The sequence below is a fragment of the Danio rerio genome, chromosome 7, assembly GCF_049306965.1.
Source record: "Danio rerio strain Tuebingen ecotype United States chromosome 7, GRCz12tu, whole genome shotgun sequence".
Classification (NCBI taxonomy): domain Eukaryota; kingdom Metazoa; phylum Chordata; class Actinopteri; order Cypriniformes; family Danionidae; genus Danio; species Danio rerio.
In genome coordinates, this window is record NC_133182.1 from 4,193,276 (window position 1) to 4,215,751 (window position 22,476).

The 22,476-nt window shown below is 39.2% G+C and overlaps 1 protein-coding gene across 6 annotated transcripts; it reads left to right on the plus strand.

The window, feature by feature from the left end:
* The first annotated feature begins 1,021 nt into the window (after positions 1-1,021).
* LOC101883073 (kelch-like protein 33) lies at positions 1,022-21,417 on the plus strand. 6 transcript variants are annotated; one of them, XM_068222509.2, is made up of 8 exons: positions 1,197-1,466; positions 4,534-5,234; positions 7,832-8,274; positions 10,963-11,085; positions 11,156-11,275; positions 14,182-14,432; positions 17,872-18,042; positions 19,991-21,330. In XM_068222509.2, exons 2-8 carry the CDS (start codon positions 4,541-4,543, stop codon positions 20,514-20,516), a joined length of 2,328 nt encoding a protein of 775 aa, XP_068078610.1. In that variant the 5' UTR covers positions 1,197-1,466; positions 4,534-4,540; the 3' UTR covers positions 20,517-21,330. The 6 variants fall into 6 exon arrangements, 4 of the variants coding, with proteins under 4 accessions (XP_021333335.2, XP_068078610.1, XP_073764021.1 ...); XR_012382997.1 differs by having other exon boundaries at positions 1,218-1,466; positions 17,470-18,042; positions 19,991-21,325; XM_021477660.3 differs by lacking the exon at positions 17,872-18,042 and having other exon boundaries at positions 1,022-1,466; positions 19,991-21,417.
* Positions 21,418-22,476: the final 1,059 nt, after the last annotated feature.

Consider the following 22,476-nt stretch of genomic DNA (forward strand, 5'->3'; position numbering starts at 1 on the left):
TACATTTAGTCATTTAGCAGATGCTTTTATCCAAAGCGACTTACAAATGAGGACAAGGAAGCAATTTACACAACTATAAGAGCAACAATGAATAAGTGCTGTAGGCAAGTTTGAGGTAGGTAAAGAAGGTGTCAGAAGCAAAACATTAGTAATTTATTTATTTATTTTTGTGAGTATGGTAGTTAGTGGAGGAGTCAGAGAGAGAATTGCAGATTAGGAAGTGAAGTATAGACTAAATAGTTGAGTTTTTAGTCGTTTCTTGAAGACAGCGAGTGACTCTGCCGTACTGATGCAGTTAGGGAGTTCATTAAACCAACTGGGCAGATTGAATGCGAGAGTTCGGGAAAGTGATTTCTTCTACACCATTATACTCTGGCAGACACCAAGCTTTTGAATAGCATATAGTGTATAATGTTACAAGAGCTATTTTTATGCTCATAAAATACTCACCTGTTAAACTTTGTATAATAATAATAATAATAATAATAATAATAATAATAATAAGAAGAAGAAGAAGAAGTAAAATTTCTATTAATACCTAATAATAATAATAATAATAAATAATAATAAGAAAAATAATAATAAGAAAAATAATTAATAATAATAAGAAGAAATGACAATATTAATACTTAGTAATAATAACAATAACAATGATAATAATAATAATAATAAATAATAATAATAATGATAATAATAAAATTATTACTACTAATAATAATAATAAATAATAATAATCAGAAAAATAATTAATAATAATAATAATAATAAGAAGAAGAAGAAATAACAATATTAATACTTAGTAATAATAATAGTAACAATGATAATAATAACAAATAATAAGAAGAAAAAGAAGAAAATTACTACTACTACTACTACTACTACTAATAATAATAATAAAATTAATAATAATTATAATTTTATTGATACTACTACTACTACTAATAATAATAATAATGATGATAATAATAATAATAATGATAATAATAATAATAATAATAATAATAATAATAATAATAATAATAATAATAATAATAATCACATGAGAATCGCGAGTTATAATGTGAATGACCACAACAAAACTTCAGCATGAGCACAAAAACTTCACACTACACTGTTTTTGAATTTTGGCATGAAATATTTACGCGTGTAAACGTGTTTTTTATGATTTATTATATAGATTTTATCATGATATTAATATTATAATTTCTATTTTTCTCAGGTCACGCGCATATGCCTTTGTTCTGTCATATAAGCAGCGCGCGCCAACATCTATTATTAGTCTATTATCAACACGCAGAAACAAAACAAACAGGCTGCCGTCTAATATTCACGCAGATCGCCTCATATTATGAACATTAATCATCATTTTATCAGGTTTTGTTTTCTGTTCCAGCACTAGAGAAGCGGTGGTAAACACTGGAAGAGCGCGGGATTGTACTTTCTTCAATATCCACGAGCAGATATCGGTGAGTCTGCGTGGTTAAACTGTAATCAGGAGTGTTTTGCACAGTCATTTTTCATGTTTCGGAGTTTTCTTGTGTCAGTCAGTGTCAACAGTTTCTGCGGGGTCACCTCTGATATAATGACCGTGATAAAGAGCAGCTCATGTAACAATGGCGCTGAATGAAACCTCCTTTTCTTTTCTGAAATAACTAGCGAAGGAAATTACTTATTAACTTGGGAATGGATAAAAATATGTCGGGCCGTGTGTTAAAAAATGTATTCAGTACTGTAGCACATACTGAAAAAGTGTACGTGTTAAAGCACTAGAGCTAAACATTGATTTTAAAATCAAGGCATTTTGTAATTATATATTTATGTATAAAGTTTCAGTTCTTCTGGATAGGTTTGAGTTGATAATACTCAATATGTGTGATTATATTTGATAATATTTCTTCCAAATATCGAATAAAAACGGAAATTAGAGGCTTTATTTTGACTTATTGGTATTTTGACTTATTTTTAGCTGTCAGACATGTTGTTGTTTTTTTTATTCATACCAACAGAAGACTATATACAATATTTGACGCAGTTAAATCACAACATATAAAAGTTTTTGTTCTGACTAATTGTCGTTTGTTTAAATCAATTTAAAATGATGATATTTTCTTTTAAAAAATATTATCAAATTGTTTCTAGAGTAAAATAATTATGAACAATTTACTCAATCGCGTACATAACGAAGACAGTTAGTTCTAAAAGTAATAAATTACAATATATCATAATCTTAAAAAGAAAATAATACAAAAATAACAACTTAGTTTGCCATCCTTCCTTAAAAAGTCAACAAGTAACACATTTGATTATATATATATATATATATATATATATATATATATATATATATATATATATATATATATATATATATATATATATAATTTAATTTTTTTAAAGTGACTTAATCATTTATTCATTTTCTTTTCAGCTTAGTCCCTTTATTAATCAGGGGTCGCCACAGTTGAATGAACTGCCAACTTATCCAGCATATGTTTTATACAGCGGATGCCCTTCCAACTGCAACCCAGTACTGGAAAACACCCATACACTATCGCAGTCAGAATTATTAGCCCCCTGTTCATTTTTTCCTCTGATTTCTGTTTAATGAAAATAAGATTGTTTCAACACATTTCTAATCGTAATAGTTTTAATAACTTATCTCTAATAACTGATTTATTTTATCTTTGTCATGATGACAGTAAATAATATTAGACTAAGTATTCTTGAAGACACTTATATACAGCTTAAAGTGACCTTTAAAGGCTTAACTAGGTTAATTGGGGTAGCTAGGCAGGTTAAAGTAATTAGGCAAGTTATTGTACAGCGATGGTTTGCTCTGTAGACTATCGAAAAAATAAAATACAGCTAAAGGGGCTAATAATTTTGTCTTAAAATGGTGTTTAAAAAATTAAAAACTGCTTTTATTCTAGCTTAAATAAAATAAATAAGATTTTCTCCAGAGGAAAAAATATTATCAGACATACTGTGAACATTTCCTTGCTCTGTTAAACATTGTTCTGGAAATATTTAAAAGACAAAAAATCAAAATGGGGTGAATAATTCTGACTTTGACTGGACATACAGCCAAATAATAACAGCAGAGTTTCACATTTATTTTTCTTAAAAAATAAATAACACATTTATTTTATAATGACTTAATATTGTAATATTTTTTGTTTAAAAAGTGTCATTACCCAAACTATATCGATATACACATATTACAGTACACTAAATGAATGCACATCTCTCTTTTAAATGTATATTTTCTATAGGATGCCTTACAATGTTATATTTGTGAATATAAATTAGATACTGAAACTCAAGATCTGGAGCTAATAACTTACAATAACACTTACTTATAAAGTAAATAAGAAACAGATTTACTTGATTTTTTTAAGTGCATTAATACTTAATATGAATACTTAATATGCACCTGTCACAAATCTATCTTAAATTATTTTATATGAGATGCTATTATTACACTTGTGCATACATTAGTCAGTACTGATATGGAGCCAATCTAACAAAATTACTTACGATAATGGTCCAAAAATAATCACACCCAAATGTATAGAGTGCTCAGCGTAATTGAGTTCAGCCCATTTTGAAAATAAATATTTTCATCCATTTCTCAGTGAATATAGTCAGTGTATTTTGGTGCATTTAAACAGATTCATTCATTCATTTTCTTTCTTTTTGCTCAGTCTCTTTATTAATCTGGGGTCGCCACATCGGAATGAACCGCCAACTTATCCACCATATGTTTTATGCAGCGGATGCCCTTTCAGCTGGGAAACACCCATACACTCCTATTCACAAACATACACTTTTAGGAACAATTTAACTTACCCAATTCCCCTATAGCGCATATCTTTGGACCCTTGGGGTAAGCACCCAAAGGAACCCCACGCCAACAGGGGGAAAGCATGCAAACTCCACATAGAAACGCCAACCAACCCAGCCGGGGCTCGAACCAGCAACCTTCTTGCTGTGAGGCGACCGTGCTAACCACTGCGCCACCCTGCCACCCTATTATTATTATTATTCTAGACTAGAGCAAAATAAATATGAACAATCATTTTCCTTAATCCCGAACATAATTGAGACCGAAAAATATTTTGGTACATTGCAACAAAACAGATTTATTAAAGGTATATATTTATTAAAATAACATTTTTGTCACAGAACATATTTAGAAAAAGAAATATAATACATTTAAATTAATGCAAAATATTGCAAAAAAAAGACACTTCAAAATTTTTACATTTTTATTTATTTATTTTTGTTTCTTTCGATTTTTCCTATTTTTGTATTTAATTTAATATTTGTCCTTAACAAATAAAATATCCATCCATCCATCCATCCATCCGCCTGCCTGTCCTTCTATCTACCTGCCTGCCTACCTACCCATCCATCCATCCATCCATCCATCCATGCCAACAGTGGCTTAAAATAATGACAACCCACTATAGTGTTAAATTTACCATTTTTATTTACTTGTTTTAAAACTGAATGATTTTACCCTTTAAACAGGTTTCCAATGTCTCAGTTTAACACCAGAGTGACGTTAGAGAAAAAGGAGTCAGACAAGAAAACACTTCCCCAGCCTAGATCTTCTTTAAAAGCCAGACGTGAAGAAAGAAAAGAGAAAGAAGCTGTAAATCTCATCACACCCTCAGCTCTGAAGAGCAACAGAGAACAAAACTCAACCACGCCCACTTTTAGAAGACCTCCCCCTGTTGAGTCCCTTATTGACCCAGAGCTCCGCCCATTTTTGCTGACCACCCACTGCGATGCCCTCTTCATGTCACTGCGAGGACTCAAGTCGGAGGGGCTTCTGTTGGACTGCAGTTTAAATCTCCCAGGCCATGCCTACAAGGCTCACAGATTAGTGCTGGCTGTTGTCAGTCAGACTGCGGAGGCATGGCCGTTTTCTGGAGAGGCGGGGCTTCAGGAGCTGGCTATTGATGGAGGAACGGTGACTCCTGCTGGACTAGAGGCTGTACTGGACTTCTGCTACACTGGAGAAATGAACAGAGGAGAAACTGAGGAACTGCTGGACGCCTGCAGGAGTTTGAGGGCTGATAGACTGCTGAGACTGTGTGGAGGAGATACAGTGTCATTCAGTGCGAGAGAAGAGAGGGAGAGGAGTTTGCAGCTCATCCGAGCACTGTGGGAGAGGAATGTTGGCTGTGATGTCATCATACAGACTGACAGTGGTGACCGTTTGCCTGGTAACTATAGGATGTCCTTTAACTTTAATGTTTTAAGAAGTCAAGTTAATTATTTTCAATTAATTTTAATTATTTTTTTTAATTAATTTTTAATTATTAGTTAATTAATTTAAGTTAATAATTTTTGCAAATGTGAATATATATATATACGCGTCACACGTTTACACACATTTCCTTGGTATTTTTTTAGTTTTGCTTTTAAACTATAACTTTGGTCAAATGTTTTGGGTATCCTTCCACAAGCTTCTCACAATAGTTTGAAGGAATTTGGCCCATTCCTCCTGACAGAATTGGTGTAACTGAGTCTTGCTCGCACAAGCTTTTTCAACTCTGCCCACAAATTTTCTATAGAATTGAGATCAGGGCTTTGTGATGGCCACTCCAAAACATTCACTCTATTGTCCTTAAAGCACATTTGAACTAGTTTGGCAGTGTGCTTAGGGTCATGGTCTGTTTGGAAGACCCATTTGAGGCCAGGCTTAAATTTCCTGGTTGATGTCTTGAGATGTTGCTTCAGTATTTCTCCATAATGTTCCTTCTTCATCTATGCTGTGAAGCGGACCAGTCCCTCCTGCAGCAAAAATGCCCCACAACATGTTGCTGCCATCCCCATACTTCACAGTTGGGATGGTGTTGCTAGGCTTGTAAGCTTTCCCCTTTGTCCTCCAAATGTAACTCTGGTCATTATGGCCAAACAGTTCAATCTTATTTCCATCAGACCACTGGCCGTGTCCCCAATATTATTCTTTTCCCCAGTGTAACTTAGCAAACTGTAATCTGGCTTTGTTGTTGATTCTGGCTTTTTGATTTTCCCATGTTGTCACACAAGTAAGCAGTGTGTTTGAGCTTTTCCTTAAATACTATTCTACAGTTGTGCCTTTAATCAACTCAAATGTTGTCAATTAACCAATCAGAATCTTCCAAAACCTTGACACCATCACCTGAGACAAAATAATCTCATTGTGTGTAAACTTTGAAGAAAAGTTTCAAGTTTGCAGGAATTTTGGCCCAGAATTGGTGTAACTGAGTAAGATTTGTTGGCTGTCTTGTTCGCACAAGCTTTTTCAACTCTGCCCACAAATGTTCTATAGGATTGAGATCAGGGCTTTGTGATGGCCACTCCAAAACATTCACTCTATTGTCCTTAAAGCACATTTTAACGAATTTGGCAGTATGCTTAGGGTCATGGTCTGTTTGGAAAAGCCATTTGAGGCCAAGCTTAAATTTTCTGGCTGATGTCTTGAGATGTTGCTTCAGTATTTCTACATTATGTTCTTTCTTCATGATGCCATCTATGCTGCGAAGTGGACCAGTCCCTCCTGCAGCAAAACAGCCCCACATCATGATGCTGCCGCCCCCATACTTCACAGTTGGGATGGCGTTTCTAGACTTGTAAGCTTTCCCATTTGTCCCCCAAATGTAACACTGGTCATTATGGCCAAACAGTTCAATATTAGTTCTGTCAGAGCACAGGACATGTCTACAAACATTAGTCTTTTTCCCAGTGTAATTTAGCAAATTGTAATCTGGCTTTTCTGTTGATTCTGGCTTGTTGATTTTTCCATGTTGTCACACAAGGAAGCAGTGTGTTTGAGCTTTTCCTTAAATATTATTCTACAGTTGTGCCTCCAATTAACTCAAATGTTGTCAATTAGCCAATCAGAAACTTCCAAAACCTTCATCATCTGAGCTTTTTCAGAGGCAGAATAATCTTATAAAGTAATCACTTTTTAAAGTCAATGAGTTGATTTTAAAGCAACATTTACTCACTTTAAAAGTACAGTCAATTTATTGCTTTAAATCAACAGGTTTACTCTCATTGTCAACCAATTGCTTTTAACAAAGTAAAAGGGTCACAGAAACCTCAACATTGGCAAAAATGAATGTTATCGCACTTAATCATTCATATTATACCTTTTGTTGCATTCGCTGTAAAAAATGCTAGATTTCACACAAATCCTTTTAGTGGTCCCAACACAAATTGATTAGGTTAAAATCCACATGAGTCAGCGCAATAGCCTAGTGGTTAGGGTGCTGACATATGGTGCAGTAGCAGCACCTCAGGGTATCCTGAGTTTGAATCTTGGCTTGAGGACATTTCCCAACCCTACCCCCTCTCTCTCTCTCTCCAACTTTGTTTCCTGTCTAAAATACTGTCCTGTCCTCTCAATAAAGGCCAAAAATATATATTTTTTTCTTATTGACGCAGTGTCTGGAGAAATGGAATATTAAATGAGAACACAGTGGGTGTGGCTTGTTTTTTTTCCTACTTTAAGCTGATTGGATGTTGTAAAGTAGGCATTTCATTTTGAAAGATCTGGAAAGGGTTTATGGAGAGTTATTACAACCCAACAGACTCTTTCTTCTCACCGATTTTGTTTGTTGTCATAGCAATGTCAAAACTGACTGCTGGAGGCCGTGGTTAAGTGTGTTAGCCCCGCTCAATACAATAGACTGACCTAATCTAAAAATTTAACAAAAACAAACAGGAAGTGCACTTAAGAACTGTGTTGTTTCAACTCATTTTAGGTAAGTAGTTTGAACAAGCAACAAAGGTCTTTTTTTGAGTGTATTTACCCATGGCTTCTCTCTTCCAGCTCATTGTGTCATATTAGCGGCCGGTGCGGACTACTTTCGTGCTCTGTTCTGCGGAGGGTTACGTGAGTCTAGAGCAGAAGTGGTGTTTCTGCGTGGCGTTTCATCCTGGATTCTGCGGGATCTACTGGAGTTCATCTACTCCGGCCGGCTGAAACTGAGCAGCACAAACGTGTGGGATCTGACAGAAGCTGCGGCACAGTTTCAGCTGCAGGGGGCGCTGGAGCTCTGCTTAAACTTTCTGCGGGACAACATGGACGAAAACTCCTGCCTGGACATTCTGGCTCTGGCTGAAGCCTACAGTCTGGAGGATCTGGCCAAACGGGCAGAGGATTATGTTTTAGCCCACTTTCAGAGGGTCTCGGAGGGGGAAAAGTTTAATGATCTGCCCTGCATTCAGCTGAAGCGCTTCCTGGACAGAGACGCACTCAATGCAGACAGTGAGGTGAGAGTAAAACAATGCAGTCGAAGTCAGAATTATAACCCCTAACTGGCCACTTTATTAGGTACACGTCCAGCTGCTCGTTAACAAAAATTTCTAATCAGCCAATCACTTTGCAGCAACTCAATGCATTTAGGCATGTAAACATGTTCAAGATGATCAGCTGCAGTTCAAACCGAGCATCAGATTGGGGAACAAAGGTGATTTAGGTAACGTTGAACGTGGCATGGTTGTTGGTGCCAGACTGGTCTGAGTATTTCAGAAAATGCTGATCTACTGGGATTTTCAAGCACAACCATCTCCAGGGTTTAAAGAGAATGGTCTGAACAAGAGAAAATATCCTGTGAGGGGCAGTTCTGTGGGCGTAAATGCCTTGTGATGCCAGAGGTCAGAGGAGAATGGCCAGACTGGTTCCAGCTGATAGGCAACAGTAACTCAAATGAGCACTCGATACAACCGAGGTCTGCAGAAGAGCATCTCTGAACACACAACACGTCCAACCTTGAGGCGGATGGGCTACAGCAGCAGAAGACCACACCGGGTGCCATATAGAGCACTTTTGGGATGTGGTGGAACGGAAGATTGGCATCATGGATGTGCAGCCGACAAATCTGCAGCAACTGTGTGATGCTATCATGTCAATATAGGCCAAAATCTTTGGTGAATATTAACTGTACCTTATTGAATCTATGCCAAAAAGGATTAAAGCAGTTCTGAAAGCAAAAGAGGGTCCAACCCGGTACTAGTCAGGTGTACCTAATAAAGTGGCAAGTGGGTACACAATTACAATTGCTCATTTCAGGAAATAAACATCTACTAATTTACTGAGCATGTCAAAGTTGCTCATGTAGTGACTGAATGTTTGCAGACAGGGGCGCAACTGCACATTTACTCAGATGTATGCGAGTTCAAGTTTTGCGCCCCCCTCCCCATATTAATTTCACTAATATAATTGTGATATAATAATAGTAATATTAAAATGTTCAAATGATTTATTTACAATACAGTTGGTTAAGTAGTATTTTCTGCCTGTAATTCTTAGCAGAAATAGCGAAAAATGTTTGCAGATTCTGTCTGGCCCTAATATTTAGGGTTGTAGCCTACTTTTAAACATACATTTTGTGTAATCCCTCTTATTTTTGCAAAATAATTAATTAGTAATAATAAAGAAAATTTTTCAGATTACTCATACCTTTTGAGCTTAACTGTAAGTATGATTTTAAAGTTTATTTTGATAAAACTTTTACATGAACTTTACACACGGATGTGTGACTGCATGTTATTGTTTTCAATTATTATGAATTAAAATGTGTGTGCCAACGTATGCAATTCATACCTATAAACCCTCTCGTTTTTGCCAAATTAAATCTACCATATTTTACCATTCTATCCGCTCTTCCGTGTGTGTATTTTCCCGTATTTCTTCTGCCTTTGTAATGTTTCTATGAAAAGTGAAAGTAGCAGCTACACAGAGCCGATCTCAAATTTGATGCAAGAACTGTTTAAGAGAATTAAGCTTTCACATTATTTTGGATTGACAGCATGTTAAAATTAATGTAAAAACGGCAGCGTTCACGTCCTTTCAAGTAAAGCTTTGTGCGTCTATTGCCGCCCTTATGCAGCCTCTGAATCCATATAACGGTACTGAGTGACGGACGCACCCCATAGTGATAAAGACGGCTTCTATACACGCGATTTGAAGATGAATGAAAGCGCATACTTTAAGATTCAGGTGTGTAAATAGACAAATACACAATAATATGTAAACATGTTTTATTTGAAACACAAGTAATATTATCTTATATTAGCATAAACAAAACAAATGTTTTCATTGCATTCTTAAAGTCAGACTCACACCTCTGTTATCAAACAAAACAGAGGATCAAACTAAATTCATTTTTGCTCTTTTGTAAATAACTATAGTAACTGTAATCAATATTTAAATGCAGTAAATAAAAAATGTTCTCTTTTGAAGTTGACGGTCCATAAATCTACTACTATAAAAAGCGTTTACCATAAAGTTAACTTTACACCAGCTCATCATGGCTTTAGCCTATAGAATTATAGTGTTTTTCGCATACTATACAGGATGCAAATATGCAATTTCGGACGCAGTTAGGTGTGGCCGTGCGTCACTGTCCCCCTGCCTGGACAAAACCACCTCGCCTGCATTTATGTTAAGTAAAAGCCCATGCATGCAGTGACTGAGTGGCGATAATGAATAATTAATGATATGGCTGCCCGTCGCTCCCAAAAACATTAGAAGTTGATTAAACGTATGGTAATAATAGTGTGGGTTAAGCTTACCAATCCCTTACTATCCAATTTGTCATAGCAGTTTTTATTTTAAGGCATTGTTTGTTCTCTTTTTGTTTTCTATTTCGCGCTCCACGTCTCTTTACTCTTCTCTCCATTTTGAACATGTGACTGTAACCGAGCAACGGATCAATCAAATGGTCAATGAAGAGGGAGGGGTGGTATAATTTTTTTTTATTCAATAAAATACAATTGTATATTTATATAAAATGCAGGATAAATATTTTTTATCAAAATATGTATTTATATGTATAAAAAATATATAATTATAAGAAAAAATGTAAAAATAATTTTGGCACAATGGCGCCCCCCCATGTGTGGCGCCCCTATGCGCCGCATATACTGCATACCCCCTTTTTGCGCCGCTGTTTGCAGATAGACGTGTTCAGAGCTGTGGTGAACTGGGTCCAGGAGGACAAACAGCACAGACTGTCTGATCTCTCAGGGTTGATGCAGAGCGTTCGCTTTCCTCTCATGAGGCCTGAGGAGCTGCAGGAGGTACAGCACTTCTGCATGGACAAACACACACTGTTCATATCTTCACATATATGAAAAATCTCCTGTTCAGGTGCAGGAGTGTAAGCTGATGCTCAGATGTGCCGAAGGAAAAACAGCTCTGGATGTTGTGAGGAATCTTCTGTGTGATGATCGGAGATCCATGGACTGCAAGCCGCGCACACCGAATCAGGTAAATCACTGATAGATGGGCTTCATTAAAGGGGATCTATAAAGCAAAAATCACTTTTATAAGGGGTTTAAACATAGTTGTGTGGCAGCAGTGTGTCAATATAACCAGCTTTTAAAGCTAAAAAAATTTAATTCTATTTTTTTTTCATCAGACTTGATTATAACAGTCTGCAGAAACACTTTGATTGACATTCTCCCTTTGTGTGATGTCATCAGAGGGGGAAACCCCGCCCAATAGTGACCATCTGTTCCTTATTAGCATAGGGCGTTAGTCTTGATTTGAATCTGCCACTGCTTACTCACAGGCATTTGCAGCTCCGCCCTCTTTTGGAAAGAGCACAATCTCATTTGAATTTAAAGTGACAGCCACCAAAATAACACATTTCGGATAAAAGCCTGAAAGGGGCAGTTTCAGAGATGCAAGCAAAAACGATAAGTGGCAGACTGGAAGTCATTCCTTTCCAATGGAGAGTAGTCCGGGAGCTGCGTGGACTTCCGATCATCTCCGTATGCAGAAAATTTGGATCTGAATTGAGCTGCTGATCCGTTGAAATATTTAAACTCCTGCGACTAGACCAGGGGTGGTCAAACTTGATCCTGGAGGCCCAGTGTCCTGCATAGTTTAGCTCCAACACTAATCAAGCACACCTGAACATGCTAATTAGTGTCTTCATGATGACTAGAAATCTAAAAGCAAGTGTATTTGATTAGGGTTGGAGCTAAACTGCAGGACACCGGTCCTTCAGGACCGAGTTTGCCCACCCCTGGACTAGATTGCATACGACTGGCGAAGAGATGTGATGTATTCCAGTGTTGTCCAAGCAAATCCGTGCGCGCAAGATGAGAGATAGCAGTTTTTCCATTATTTTTTGAGTTAGAAAAAAGTCTGAATTTTAAAAAAAAAACATATTTCTATGCATAAATGAGTAATAAAACTATTATTTTTTATGTTGTCTCCACATTCCCTCCAATTGTCTTTCTAGTATTCATTTATTCAACCATGGTGAACACACGGAGAATAAAGGCTCTTGCTTTTGCACTCCTTTATTTCTGACACCAAGAGATCAGCTTCTCTCCCATGGTGCATGACAAAACTGAAAATTCTTTGCGACTGCCACAAGGGGGCGGCATCTGACAGTCATGTCCAAATTGTTGAGTGCAGTGAAAAGACGTCTTTAGAAAATGTAATTTGTGAGGTACTTGGGGCTGAAACTTCACACACACACACAAACAAACACACACACACACACACACACACACACACTCTAGAGACATTAGAAAATTATCTTACATCTTGTTAAAATGAACATAATAGGTCACATTTAAAAAGGTAATGAACTGAGAAACCAAAATACCTTGATCTTTTGACTAGGAAGAGTTCACAATGCTCTGCTAAAACAAACCTGTAACATTTACAGTGGAAAATCGACAGCTGGGATTGCCAGAACTTTACAGTTGTAAATAATTTAAATGTAAATAACGTGATGAACATGATTTATCAACAATATATTTAACAAAACCCTAATGTACGTCAATGATAAGAAAAAAACTAAAAAGAACCATAGTAATGTCAAAAAAAGGCATACAAGTGTATTCAAGAGTTCACACTCAGCTGATGATTGATTATAAAGCTTGTTTGGCATGCTGTCCTGAGAGAAAGCCCTGAGCTCATAAGATCCTCAAGCCCTGGGCTCCCTCCGGTTTGCATGGCAAGAGGGGAGTTAGAGCTCAGGTAGATCTGGAGAACTCCCCTTCTCTAGTAGCTAATGAACAGATAGTGATTGCTCTTAAGAGATGACTACTTACTAGGAGCATGTCTACGATGCCGATTTAGATTAATTAACTTAAGTTGCATGATTTTGGACGTTGGGGGGAAACCAGGGAACCCAGAGGAAACTAACACAGGGAGAACTTGTAAACTCCGCACAGAAACTATAACTGGCTTGGTAAGGACTAGAACCAGTGACTTTCTTGCTATAACTGGCTTGGTAAGGACTAGAACCAGTGACTTTCTTGCTATAACTGGCTTGGTAAGGACTAGAACCAGTGACTTTCTTGCTGTGAGGCAACAGTGCTAACCACTGGGCCACCGTATCACCCATCTAGGAAAGGAGGAGAAGTAGGGGTGGAAGGAGGGATTCTTCAAAACAAAGATGGCTGTTATATGGAACTTAGTGTTATGACGGTCAGTGACCACCGGAGGGCACTGTAGTTCACAGACTCTGAAAACTTACTACAGCGCCCAAAAGACTACAAGTTCATACAGTCCACGCGCACACACCGGAACACCTACACTGACCTGTCATCACATCTGTTTTGTGTTACCGTTGATTATCTGGACTATTTATACAACCATTTCACCACAGTTTGTCATCGCGTCGTTTGTCTTTCTTGTAACCAGTAAGTCTGTTTTTCCTAGTTGTTGTTCCTGATCTCGCCTTGTATATTACTATAGTCTAGTTCATGTTTATCTGTCTTAGTTTCTTGTTTTGTTGTTTATTTGTTACTTTGCACTTTGGATTTTGTTCACTGTTACCGCACTATTTAATATTAAATCTGCACTTGAATCCGCTATCTTTTGTTCACGTTTTTGTTATTGTTTTGATCACACCTAACGTGACAACTTAGGGTATTTATAGCGCCTTAGGAATCGTCTGATTGGTGAATCATAAATTGAATAATGTGGGGCCAGCTGCAAACAATTAAAAGCATGTGATCCTCTCGAAATTACTTTATAAACAAACTTCACCTGTCATGCAGAAAGTTTTGTGGAAAGTCAATTTCCAGTTGTTAGTAATTATTACTTACTATGCAAACTTTCTTTATATTTCAGAACCCCCTACAAGAGGTTGCCAAGGATTTTCTATCGGTTGCTACTCATTTTTCCTTCTGTTTATTCTGTCTTAGGTTCTGGTGATTGTTGGTGGAGATTGTGTGAATGAGGATTTCGAACGCAGAGAGCCGAACCTCTGCCTGTGGTTTGCCTGTCGGTTTGTGCGTGGAGAAGGCCTCAAGTGCTCTATCGAGTGGAAACCTTTGGCACATCTTCCTGAACCGCCACGTTTTCGCCACTGCGTATGCGTCCTCAACAACACACTCTACATCCTTGGGGGACGCAAATACTACGGTGCCCTGGACATCCTGAAGAGCGCTCTGAGGTGAGAGTGAAGACTATCGAGACGCAAAATCCACTCATATTAGTATGAATGGTAAAATTGCAATGCTCAATATAGCTGCCCTAGCAAAGTAATGCCTCGTTTCCACTGAGTGGTACAGTATAGCTCAGTATGGGTCACCTTTATCAGCATTGCGTCTCCACTGTATTCCCAAGAAACTGCTACTACAGGCAACAGGCAAATTACCTATTTCTGACATGGAGAGGAAGTGACGAAAAATAGCAGTGCAAGTCTCTTTGAGGACCTGAAATTATAATTAGTACATCATTCCGAGTTCAGATAATGGTCCAAAAGGCAATGATAATAATTCAATATGGAAGTTTGTTCATGTTTTAGGTTGCTGAAAGAATCTTTTGCTTCTTAGTTTTTTCAGGATTCTCATTTGTTTTTCCGCGCATCACTCTGGCATTTTTTTTCATTTCCGAAAGGATGTCAGAAGCGCTTCAATAATCTCACTCCGCCTTTTGATACACTTTTGTTGTGCTAGAAACTCTTCGAAAAGTGTACCCAAAAAGTGGTATGGTACGGTTCGCTTTTTGGTAACTTACCTTTGGTACCTAAGGGCAGGGCCGGAGTGGGACTCCTTTTCGGACCTGGAGTTTTAAGCCTCAGACCAGCCCACCTCAGTTCACGACTGACTATATTAAAATAAGGTCATTTCCAATTCAGTTTTTAATTACACTATCACGTCTTTTTTGAGAAAACAGCAGCTATAGAACTTCAAATCTTCAACAACCCTTACAGTATTATATGTCTTAACAATAAAAATGAAAATAATTAATTACTCAAATGAGGATCAAAGCCGGGTCGGAGGCGTCGTAACCTAACGTGCTAACCACTGGACCACAACAGCTGTACCTCAATTGGTGTCTCATCAGAGTTATATCATCATTAACCTGCAGGCTGCATCTTTCTCATGAGGCTGCAATAAAATAGATAAAAAGAGCAGAGCTGCGGTAAAATATTGAATAAGAAGAATGTGGTCAAGTAAATAAATTAATTAATTTAAAATGTGTGACTGCTGAGAGCTACAGATTCTGGAGCTAGGGACACCGGCCCTCGCGGCCAGAAAACGGACCGGCCCACCGGGAATTCTCCTGGTCCTCCCAATTAGCCAATCCGGGCCTGCCTAAGGGGCATAAAAGTGTACCAAACCGTACCGTACCATGCCACTCACTAGAAATGGGTCATTAGTCCACAAGATGTGTTTTTTATGACAATCCATGTCATTCGGCAATAAAGAGATGTTCTTAACAAAGCAACAATCTTAATAGGAAAGGTTACTTTATTTGGTTGTCCAAACTAACATGTTTTGATTTAAAGATGTAAGTTTTACTCTCCAGTTTGACCTTTTATCCACACTCAGGCAGTGGTTTTAGGCAATGAAACAGTGGATAGACTCTTCACAGTGGAAACATTTTGATAAATGCTCATTTTTGTTATCACATTGAAAATGAAGGTGTTCAAAACCATTGGTGCATTTTTGGTGACGTCATGATTTTGTCAAGTATGATGCAATCCTGGAATAACACCTATGTTGATCCCGGAATATCATTTGTGTTCGAAAATGTAATCCATACTTATTCCCTTCCCCTAAACCCAACCATAACTGAAATTATTCCCGAAATCAGAGGGGAATAATGGATAACAATCAAGTAGAAGTGCATAAACCTAACCATAAGCCTAAACTTTACATAATGGTAAGCATATCCCTTAATTCTGATTGGCTGATTGAAATGTTGTTCTTGGATCAACATGGATGTTAATCCAGGAACATGTCTTACTTGGTGAAATCAGGTTAGGGCATTTTCCGTCATAAGACCAATTCTGCTAAAAGGGCGGAGTGCAATGTACAGCAGTTGTTTTGGATGCTCTCTGTTTGGACAGTGTAGTTAAAAATTAATGTCAGTTTGTTCATGCACTAGATTGGTTTTCTTCGACGGACACAGCATGTCTACTCAGAGCTCAATGATAGTTCAGTATCCACAGGACTTCACTAAACAGTACCCAATAGATTAGAAACAAATTTGATGTAACCAGAAAAAGGTGGTTTGCCATCTCCAGGTTAGAGGAAAGTCTTTACCCCTGTTGTAAAAAAAAATAAATGAGTTAAAAGAGGAGAGAAGAACCCAGTCCAGGAGACTCGAAACAAGCAGAATTCCTTTATTGAGACGTGTTGGTTAATCTGCAGTCATACAGCGTCTTTAAGATGTCCAATGTGTCTGCAAGAGCCTACTAGAGGTCCGCAGTCTGCAAGTTCTTTCACGAGTCTCTCACAAGTCTCACACAAGTCATAATTAGTCTGAATTAAGACAAAGATTTCATGGCTATATTGTGTTCTTAGGAGGAGGGGATATGGCTAAACAAAGCATGCAAATTAAGGGTTGTGGTCGGCAGGGTAAACTGCTTCTCAGGTCTAATCTCATCATGTTCTGGAGACAGAAACCGCCTGACCATTTGATCGAAAAGAGAAAACAATAGACACCCCATGCTGTGAAACTGACAATTTGCATTACTTTGGCTTAGCCTGTAATCAGAAAGATAAAGGTTAAATGTCCCTCCTAGCTGGGATGTTAATGAAATTATATAATTAAAAACCAGAGAATATAACTTTTCAGTTATACGTAAATTATTGTTCATTTGGAATTAGTTGATAGAAATTTATATTTCCACACCCCAAAATACTTGAAGGTGGAGGAGTTCAAGTATTTTGGGGTTTTGTTCACGAGTAAGTGAAGGATGGAACGTGAGATTGACAGGTGGAGCCGAAAGGCAAAGCTCTTGAGACTGATCAGTCTACATTCCTACTCTCACCTATAGTCATGAGCTTTGGTTCATGACTGAAAGTAGATCTCAGATTCAAGCGGCCAAAATGAGTTTCCTTCACAGGGTGGCAGGGCGAGGGATGAGGAGGGTCCACAGGGTGAGAAGCTCTGTCACCCGGGAGGAGCTCGGAGTATAGCTGCTGCTCCTCCACATCGAGAGAAGTCCGCTGAGGTGGCTTGGTCATCTGTTTCAGATGCCTACTGGATACCAATCTAGGGAGGTGTACCAGGCATGTCCTACCGGGAGGAGGCCTCAGGGAAGACCCAGGACACGATGGAGTATGCCTCTTGACTGGCCTGGGAATGCCACGGGATCCCCCCCCACCCCGGGGGAGCTGGAGGAAGTGCCTGGGGAGAGGGAAGTCTGGAGTTCTCTCCTGAGACCGTTGCCCCCGCGACCCGGCCCCGGAAAAATGGATGAAAACAAATGATTAAATGAATGATGTAACAAAGTCTTATTCAAGGAAACAATTGTGTGAACATGGCAGATTAAAATGCACCAGAAACAAAATATTTGCAAAGGATTCAAAGCTTGATGAAGCAGTGTATTAGAAGTGTGTTCACCCAGCAGTTTAAGATGCTGTTTCTGTCTGCAGATTTGATCCAGCCCAGGGCCGATGGGAACGTCTTCCCGACATGTCCAGACCCAGGGATTATTTTGCGGCTGTGTGTCACAGAGGGAAGGTGTTTGTCCTGGGGGGAAACTGTGATGACGTGAACTGTCTGGACACAGTGGAGTGTTACACACCTGAGGAGAACACATGGAGGTCCGCAAACATGTCTACTCATATTTATGATCACAGAATGAACAGTTATGAATAAGTTACTGGCATTCTATTGGAAATAAAAGAAGCAGATTGGGTGTCATGTATCAAAGCAATTTGGTTAATCAGTTTTTTTTTAATTAACAAAATACAAATGCTCGTGCCTGTACCTGCATGTCTCATTTCTTCCTTGATTGTGTGGTCAAATGTGTTTAAAATAGTCGTTGTTGTGTTCATATTGCATGATGGATCTGTGACAGGAGGATACACAATGTAGGTCTACAAAACAATCTGTGACAATTCTGTCTAGCTTAAAAAAGCATGATAAAAAGAGTGATAAAATCACTCAAGATCACGTGCGAAAATGCAATATTTATTTAAAATGCTCAGTGCGCTGAATGACTATTTAGAGTGATAGGGCAAAAAGTAAAGAAAATTATGGAGCAGGAAATGTTTGCTGCTGAGAATGATCAAGTAATTCTTTATTTCTGTTTAATGTTGTTGTAAAGCTTGTTTATTCTGATATTGTGGTCTAAAACTCCTCCCCAAACTCGCCACTGACTTGTATCCTGTTCTCTCATTGGCTGTTGTTCATATCTGATGTATTTTTGTCAGTCCAAACTCATTCCTCATTTCATTCATTTTGAATCATCAACAATTTGCTTGGATCACATTTGTGATAATTCAAACTGTGTGATTGTGCCTCATGTGAATCAGCACAGATTTCAGACATTTCACTTAACTTGCCTGCAAGCAAAAATCAGGGCCAAAATTGAGCATTGTGAACTCAGCATGCACTCTAAGGGCCTTCTCACACTATGCCATCCGTACCGTGCCTAGGCCTGTTTCCCAGATCGTTTGAGAAGTGTGAGTGCGCTGAATCGGGCTCAAGCACGGTTCACTTGGCTGGTCCTGGCCCGGTTGGAAGAGGTGTGCCTGAGCGCAGATCACTTGGGCTTTGGCTCGGTACGCTTGTGTGTGAGTGCAAAACGCGCCAAAGCCCGAAACTGAAAGTGAGACGTGACTTTTAAGGGGCTGTTTCTTATGGATTTATTAATCATTCTTACTGTTCAGTGAACGCAAACTGCCGTAGTTTATTAAAGACGCAAACCCCTCACTGCACGACAGCTGCGCGCCTTCAGCAGACCTCCTCATTCTTGCAGCACGAGAGCTTTATCATTGTTTTTGAGCGCCAAAAGTGGCGGATCTGTTCGGCGAAATATCTGACTGCGTGTCCCCGCATCTCTAAGGACTGTTTGGCGAAATATTTGACGGCATATCAAACGACTGAAACGATATAACTAGAGAAATCTCCACTGTGCTGCTGAGTGAGAGAGTGCTTCTCACTGATCAGCGCAGCAGCGATGACGTAAGCATGCCAAAGCCCGTTTGTGGTGTGAGCGCGGGCCGTCGGGGGAGACAGGAGGGGGGACAAGCGTGCTTTGGCCCGGTTCGAGGCAACTGTACCTAGAGTGAGTACGGCCTAATTTAACCCAACTATGACGACCTCCGCTATTGAGAAACCCGTAAATGTGGAAAGGGTTAGTTAGTGTTTTTGTGATTTTTCCTGCCTGATCTCACGGGGAAACTTAACTATTTTACGTTTTGTCAGTTGAGTCGTATGAAGTTTAGTCGTACAAAAATCTACGATTTTAAAAAGGAGGCGGGGACCCAACCACACCCCCCAAACCCAACCATCATTGGGGGATAAGCAAATCATACTAAATAGTTTGAACGAGATCATACAAATTCATACGAATTATCCACTAAATCAAAAAGTCGAATTGTGACATAGGGTTGGATTTTTAAGTAAATGGATGAATTTAGGCCAGCCCTAAAAAAGTGACTTTAATTGTAGAAAATATGGTCAATGATATCGACACTGCATGCTGACTTCTCTCAAAAAGCCAGGGTCATCAAATCTGACATATTTTCATCTGTTGACACACAGGTTAACTCATCCTCTAGATGTGCCTCTCTGTGGTCACGCCGCTGCTGTGTTCAACGGAGAGATCTTTGTGTCGGGTGGTTGCGACTCTCGTCTACGCTGCTATCCCTGTCTGTGGCTCTATGACCCGGTGCATGGCTGCTCCAAACGCGCACGCATGACAGAAGGGGTGGGCCGGGCTGGTCATGTGATGCTGGTTTCAGGACACCGATTGGTTGTGGCTGGGGGGTTGCAGCCAGAGTGGGCGGGGTTTAGAGACCAGCTGCAGTGTGAGTCGTATGATCCTGTTCATGACTCCTGGACGTCGTTCCCTCTGCTACCCCGACCGCATCTCTCGCCCGCAGCAGCCACTCTTGATGGACACCTGTATGTTTTGGGAGGATCTTCAGCTGATTCAGCACGTGATACACCCTGGGTTCATCGATACAATCCACAGGCAAAGTGCTGGGATAAACTTGGAGCAATGCCACGACCTTACGCTGATCTGGCCGCATGTGCTTTACAGCTGCCCGTCAGCCTGAAGACCTGAATCCTTCAATCACTCACTTGGTTTCAGCTTATTTCCTGCTCCACCAGAGATTCCCTCAGTGGAATGAACTGTCGATTACTCTGGCATATATTTAACACAGCAGATGCCCTTTCTGCCACAACCCAGCTCTGAAACTGAACAGAACACATGGCAGAACATGCAAACTCCACAGAGATATGCCAAGTGGCCCAGCCAAAACGTCTTGTTGTGTGGCAACCATGCTTATTACTTAGCCACCATGCTGAAAAGCTGAAACACTACCATGTAATTGTATCTCTCACTCTCCTTCAGCTTAGTCCCTGCTTTATCAGGGGTTACCACAGTGGAACAATGATAATAAAAGAAACCTTCCTTCCTCTAGCACTAAAAGTCTCTGTGCACAGGCAAGTTCCTTTGTATAATTAGCACTTGATGTATGTATTGTGTCATGACTTTGTATGAACACTAGATGCCACTGTTGTTCGCCTGCAACTCCCTGCGAACTACAGTGGCAAAAGAACTACATATCCACACATTCCTTCATGCATACACCCAGTCTTTTCTTATACACTGATTGCAATCACAGCTGTCTCTGTTTCCCTGTTGATTACCTGGACTACATATTCAACCATTCCACCTCTGTTTGTCGTTCGTCTTTGTCTGTATGTTTGTTCCTGATTCCAGTCTGTATTCTGTTATCCTTGTTAAAGTCTAGTTCAAGTTTAATCTGTTTGAGTTCCTAGTTTGTTTGTTTATTTTGTTACTTTGATTTTGGGATTTTTGTCACTGTCACTGCACAATACAACAATTAAACTGCACTTGGATTCCACAACCTGTTTTTGTTCCTGTTTGATCACCCTAACGTGACCGTATTGTCTCTTCTTAAATCGCTGAATGCCTCGTGAATTATAAGTTGTTTTGGACAAAACTGTTTGCTAAGTATAGTTTATTTATAAATTAATTTCGAGAGGATCACGTGCTTATGATTGATCACAGCGGGTCCTGCATTAGTCAATTCATGATTCACCAATCAGACGATTCCAAAGTCTTATAAATGACCTGAGTTCCATATGACAGCCATCTTCGTTTTGAAGAACCCCTCCTTCCTCCCCTACTACAGTTGCAAGAACGTCACTGGTTCTAGTCCTTACCAAGTAATTTAATGTATACATGTTCTCCCTGTGCTCATGTAGGTTTTCCCCCACCATCCTAAAACATGCAACTTAAGTTAATTGACTAATCCAAATCGGCACTCGAGTTCGAGGCATCGGAGTTCTCGAGATCTACCTGAGCTCAAACTCCCCTCTCGGCCTGTAAATGGGAAGGAGCTCCAAGCTCGAGGATCTTATGAGCTCAGGGCTCTCTCCCGGGACAGCATGCCAAACAAGCTTTATAAACAATCATCAGCTAAATGTGAACTCTTGAAAGTGCTAAATGTAAATGCGAACCGCCAATTTTCCTGGCATATGTTTTACATGTGAATACGCTTCCTGCTACTGTGCCACCCCTCATGTAATTTCTAAAAATATTTATTTTTGTACCACTAATGTTTTGTTTTCTAGCTAGCTGACTAGTGGACAACAAAAGGGATTTTCACCCCCCAAAGCAATTCTGTAATCATTTAATTTCTCACTTCCCTGCTGAAAAATCCAGCTTAAACCAGCCTAGGCTGGTTTAAGAGGGGTTTTGGCCACTTCCAGGCTGGTTTCCAGCCATTTCCAGCCTGGTCTTAGCTGGTCAGACTGGAAAATGACCAGCCAAATTCAGCTAAAACCAGCTTGACCAGCCTGGTTTAAGATGGATATAGCTGGTTTTGGCTGGACTCCCAGCTTGGCTAGGCTGGTCAAGCTGGTTTTAGCTGGTCATCTCCCAGCCTGACCAGCTAATACCAGGCTGGAAAAACCCCTCTAAAACCAGCCTGGTCGACCAGCTAAAACCAGCCAACCAGCTTAGGCTGGTTTAAGCTGGATTTTTCAGCAGG

What these genes read in the sequence shown, in the direction of transcription:
- LOC101883073 (XM_068222509.2), top strand. Translation starts at nt 4,541, where the DNA reads ATGTCTCAGTTTAACACCAGAGTGACGTTAGAGAAAAAGGAGTCAGAC. An exon ending in CACTCAATGCAGACAGTGAG is followed by an intron (nt 8,275 to 10,962) that starts GTGAGAGTAAAA and finishes CGCTGTTTGCAG; the next exon opens with ATAGACGTGTTCAGAGCTGT. An exon ending in ATCCTGAAGAGCGCTCTGAG is followed by an intron (nt 14,433 to 17,871) that starts GTGAGAGTGAAG and finishes TTCTGTCTGCAG; the next exon opens with ATTTGATCCAGCCCAGGGCC.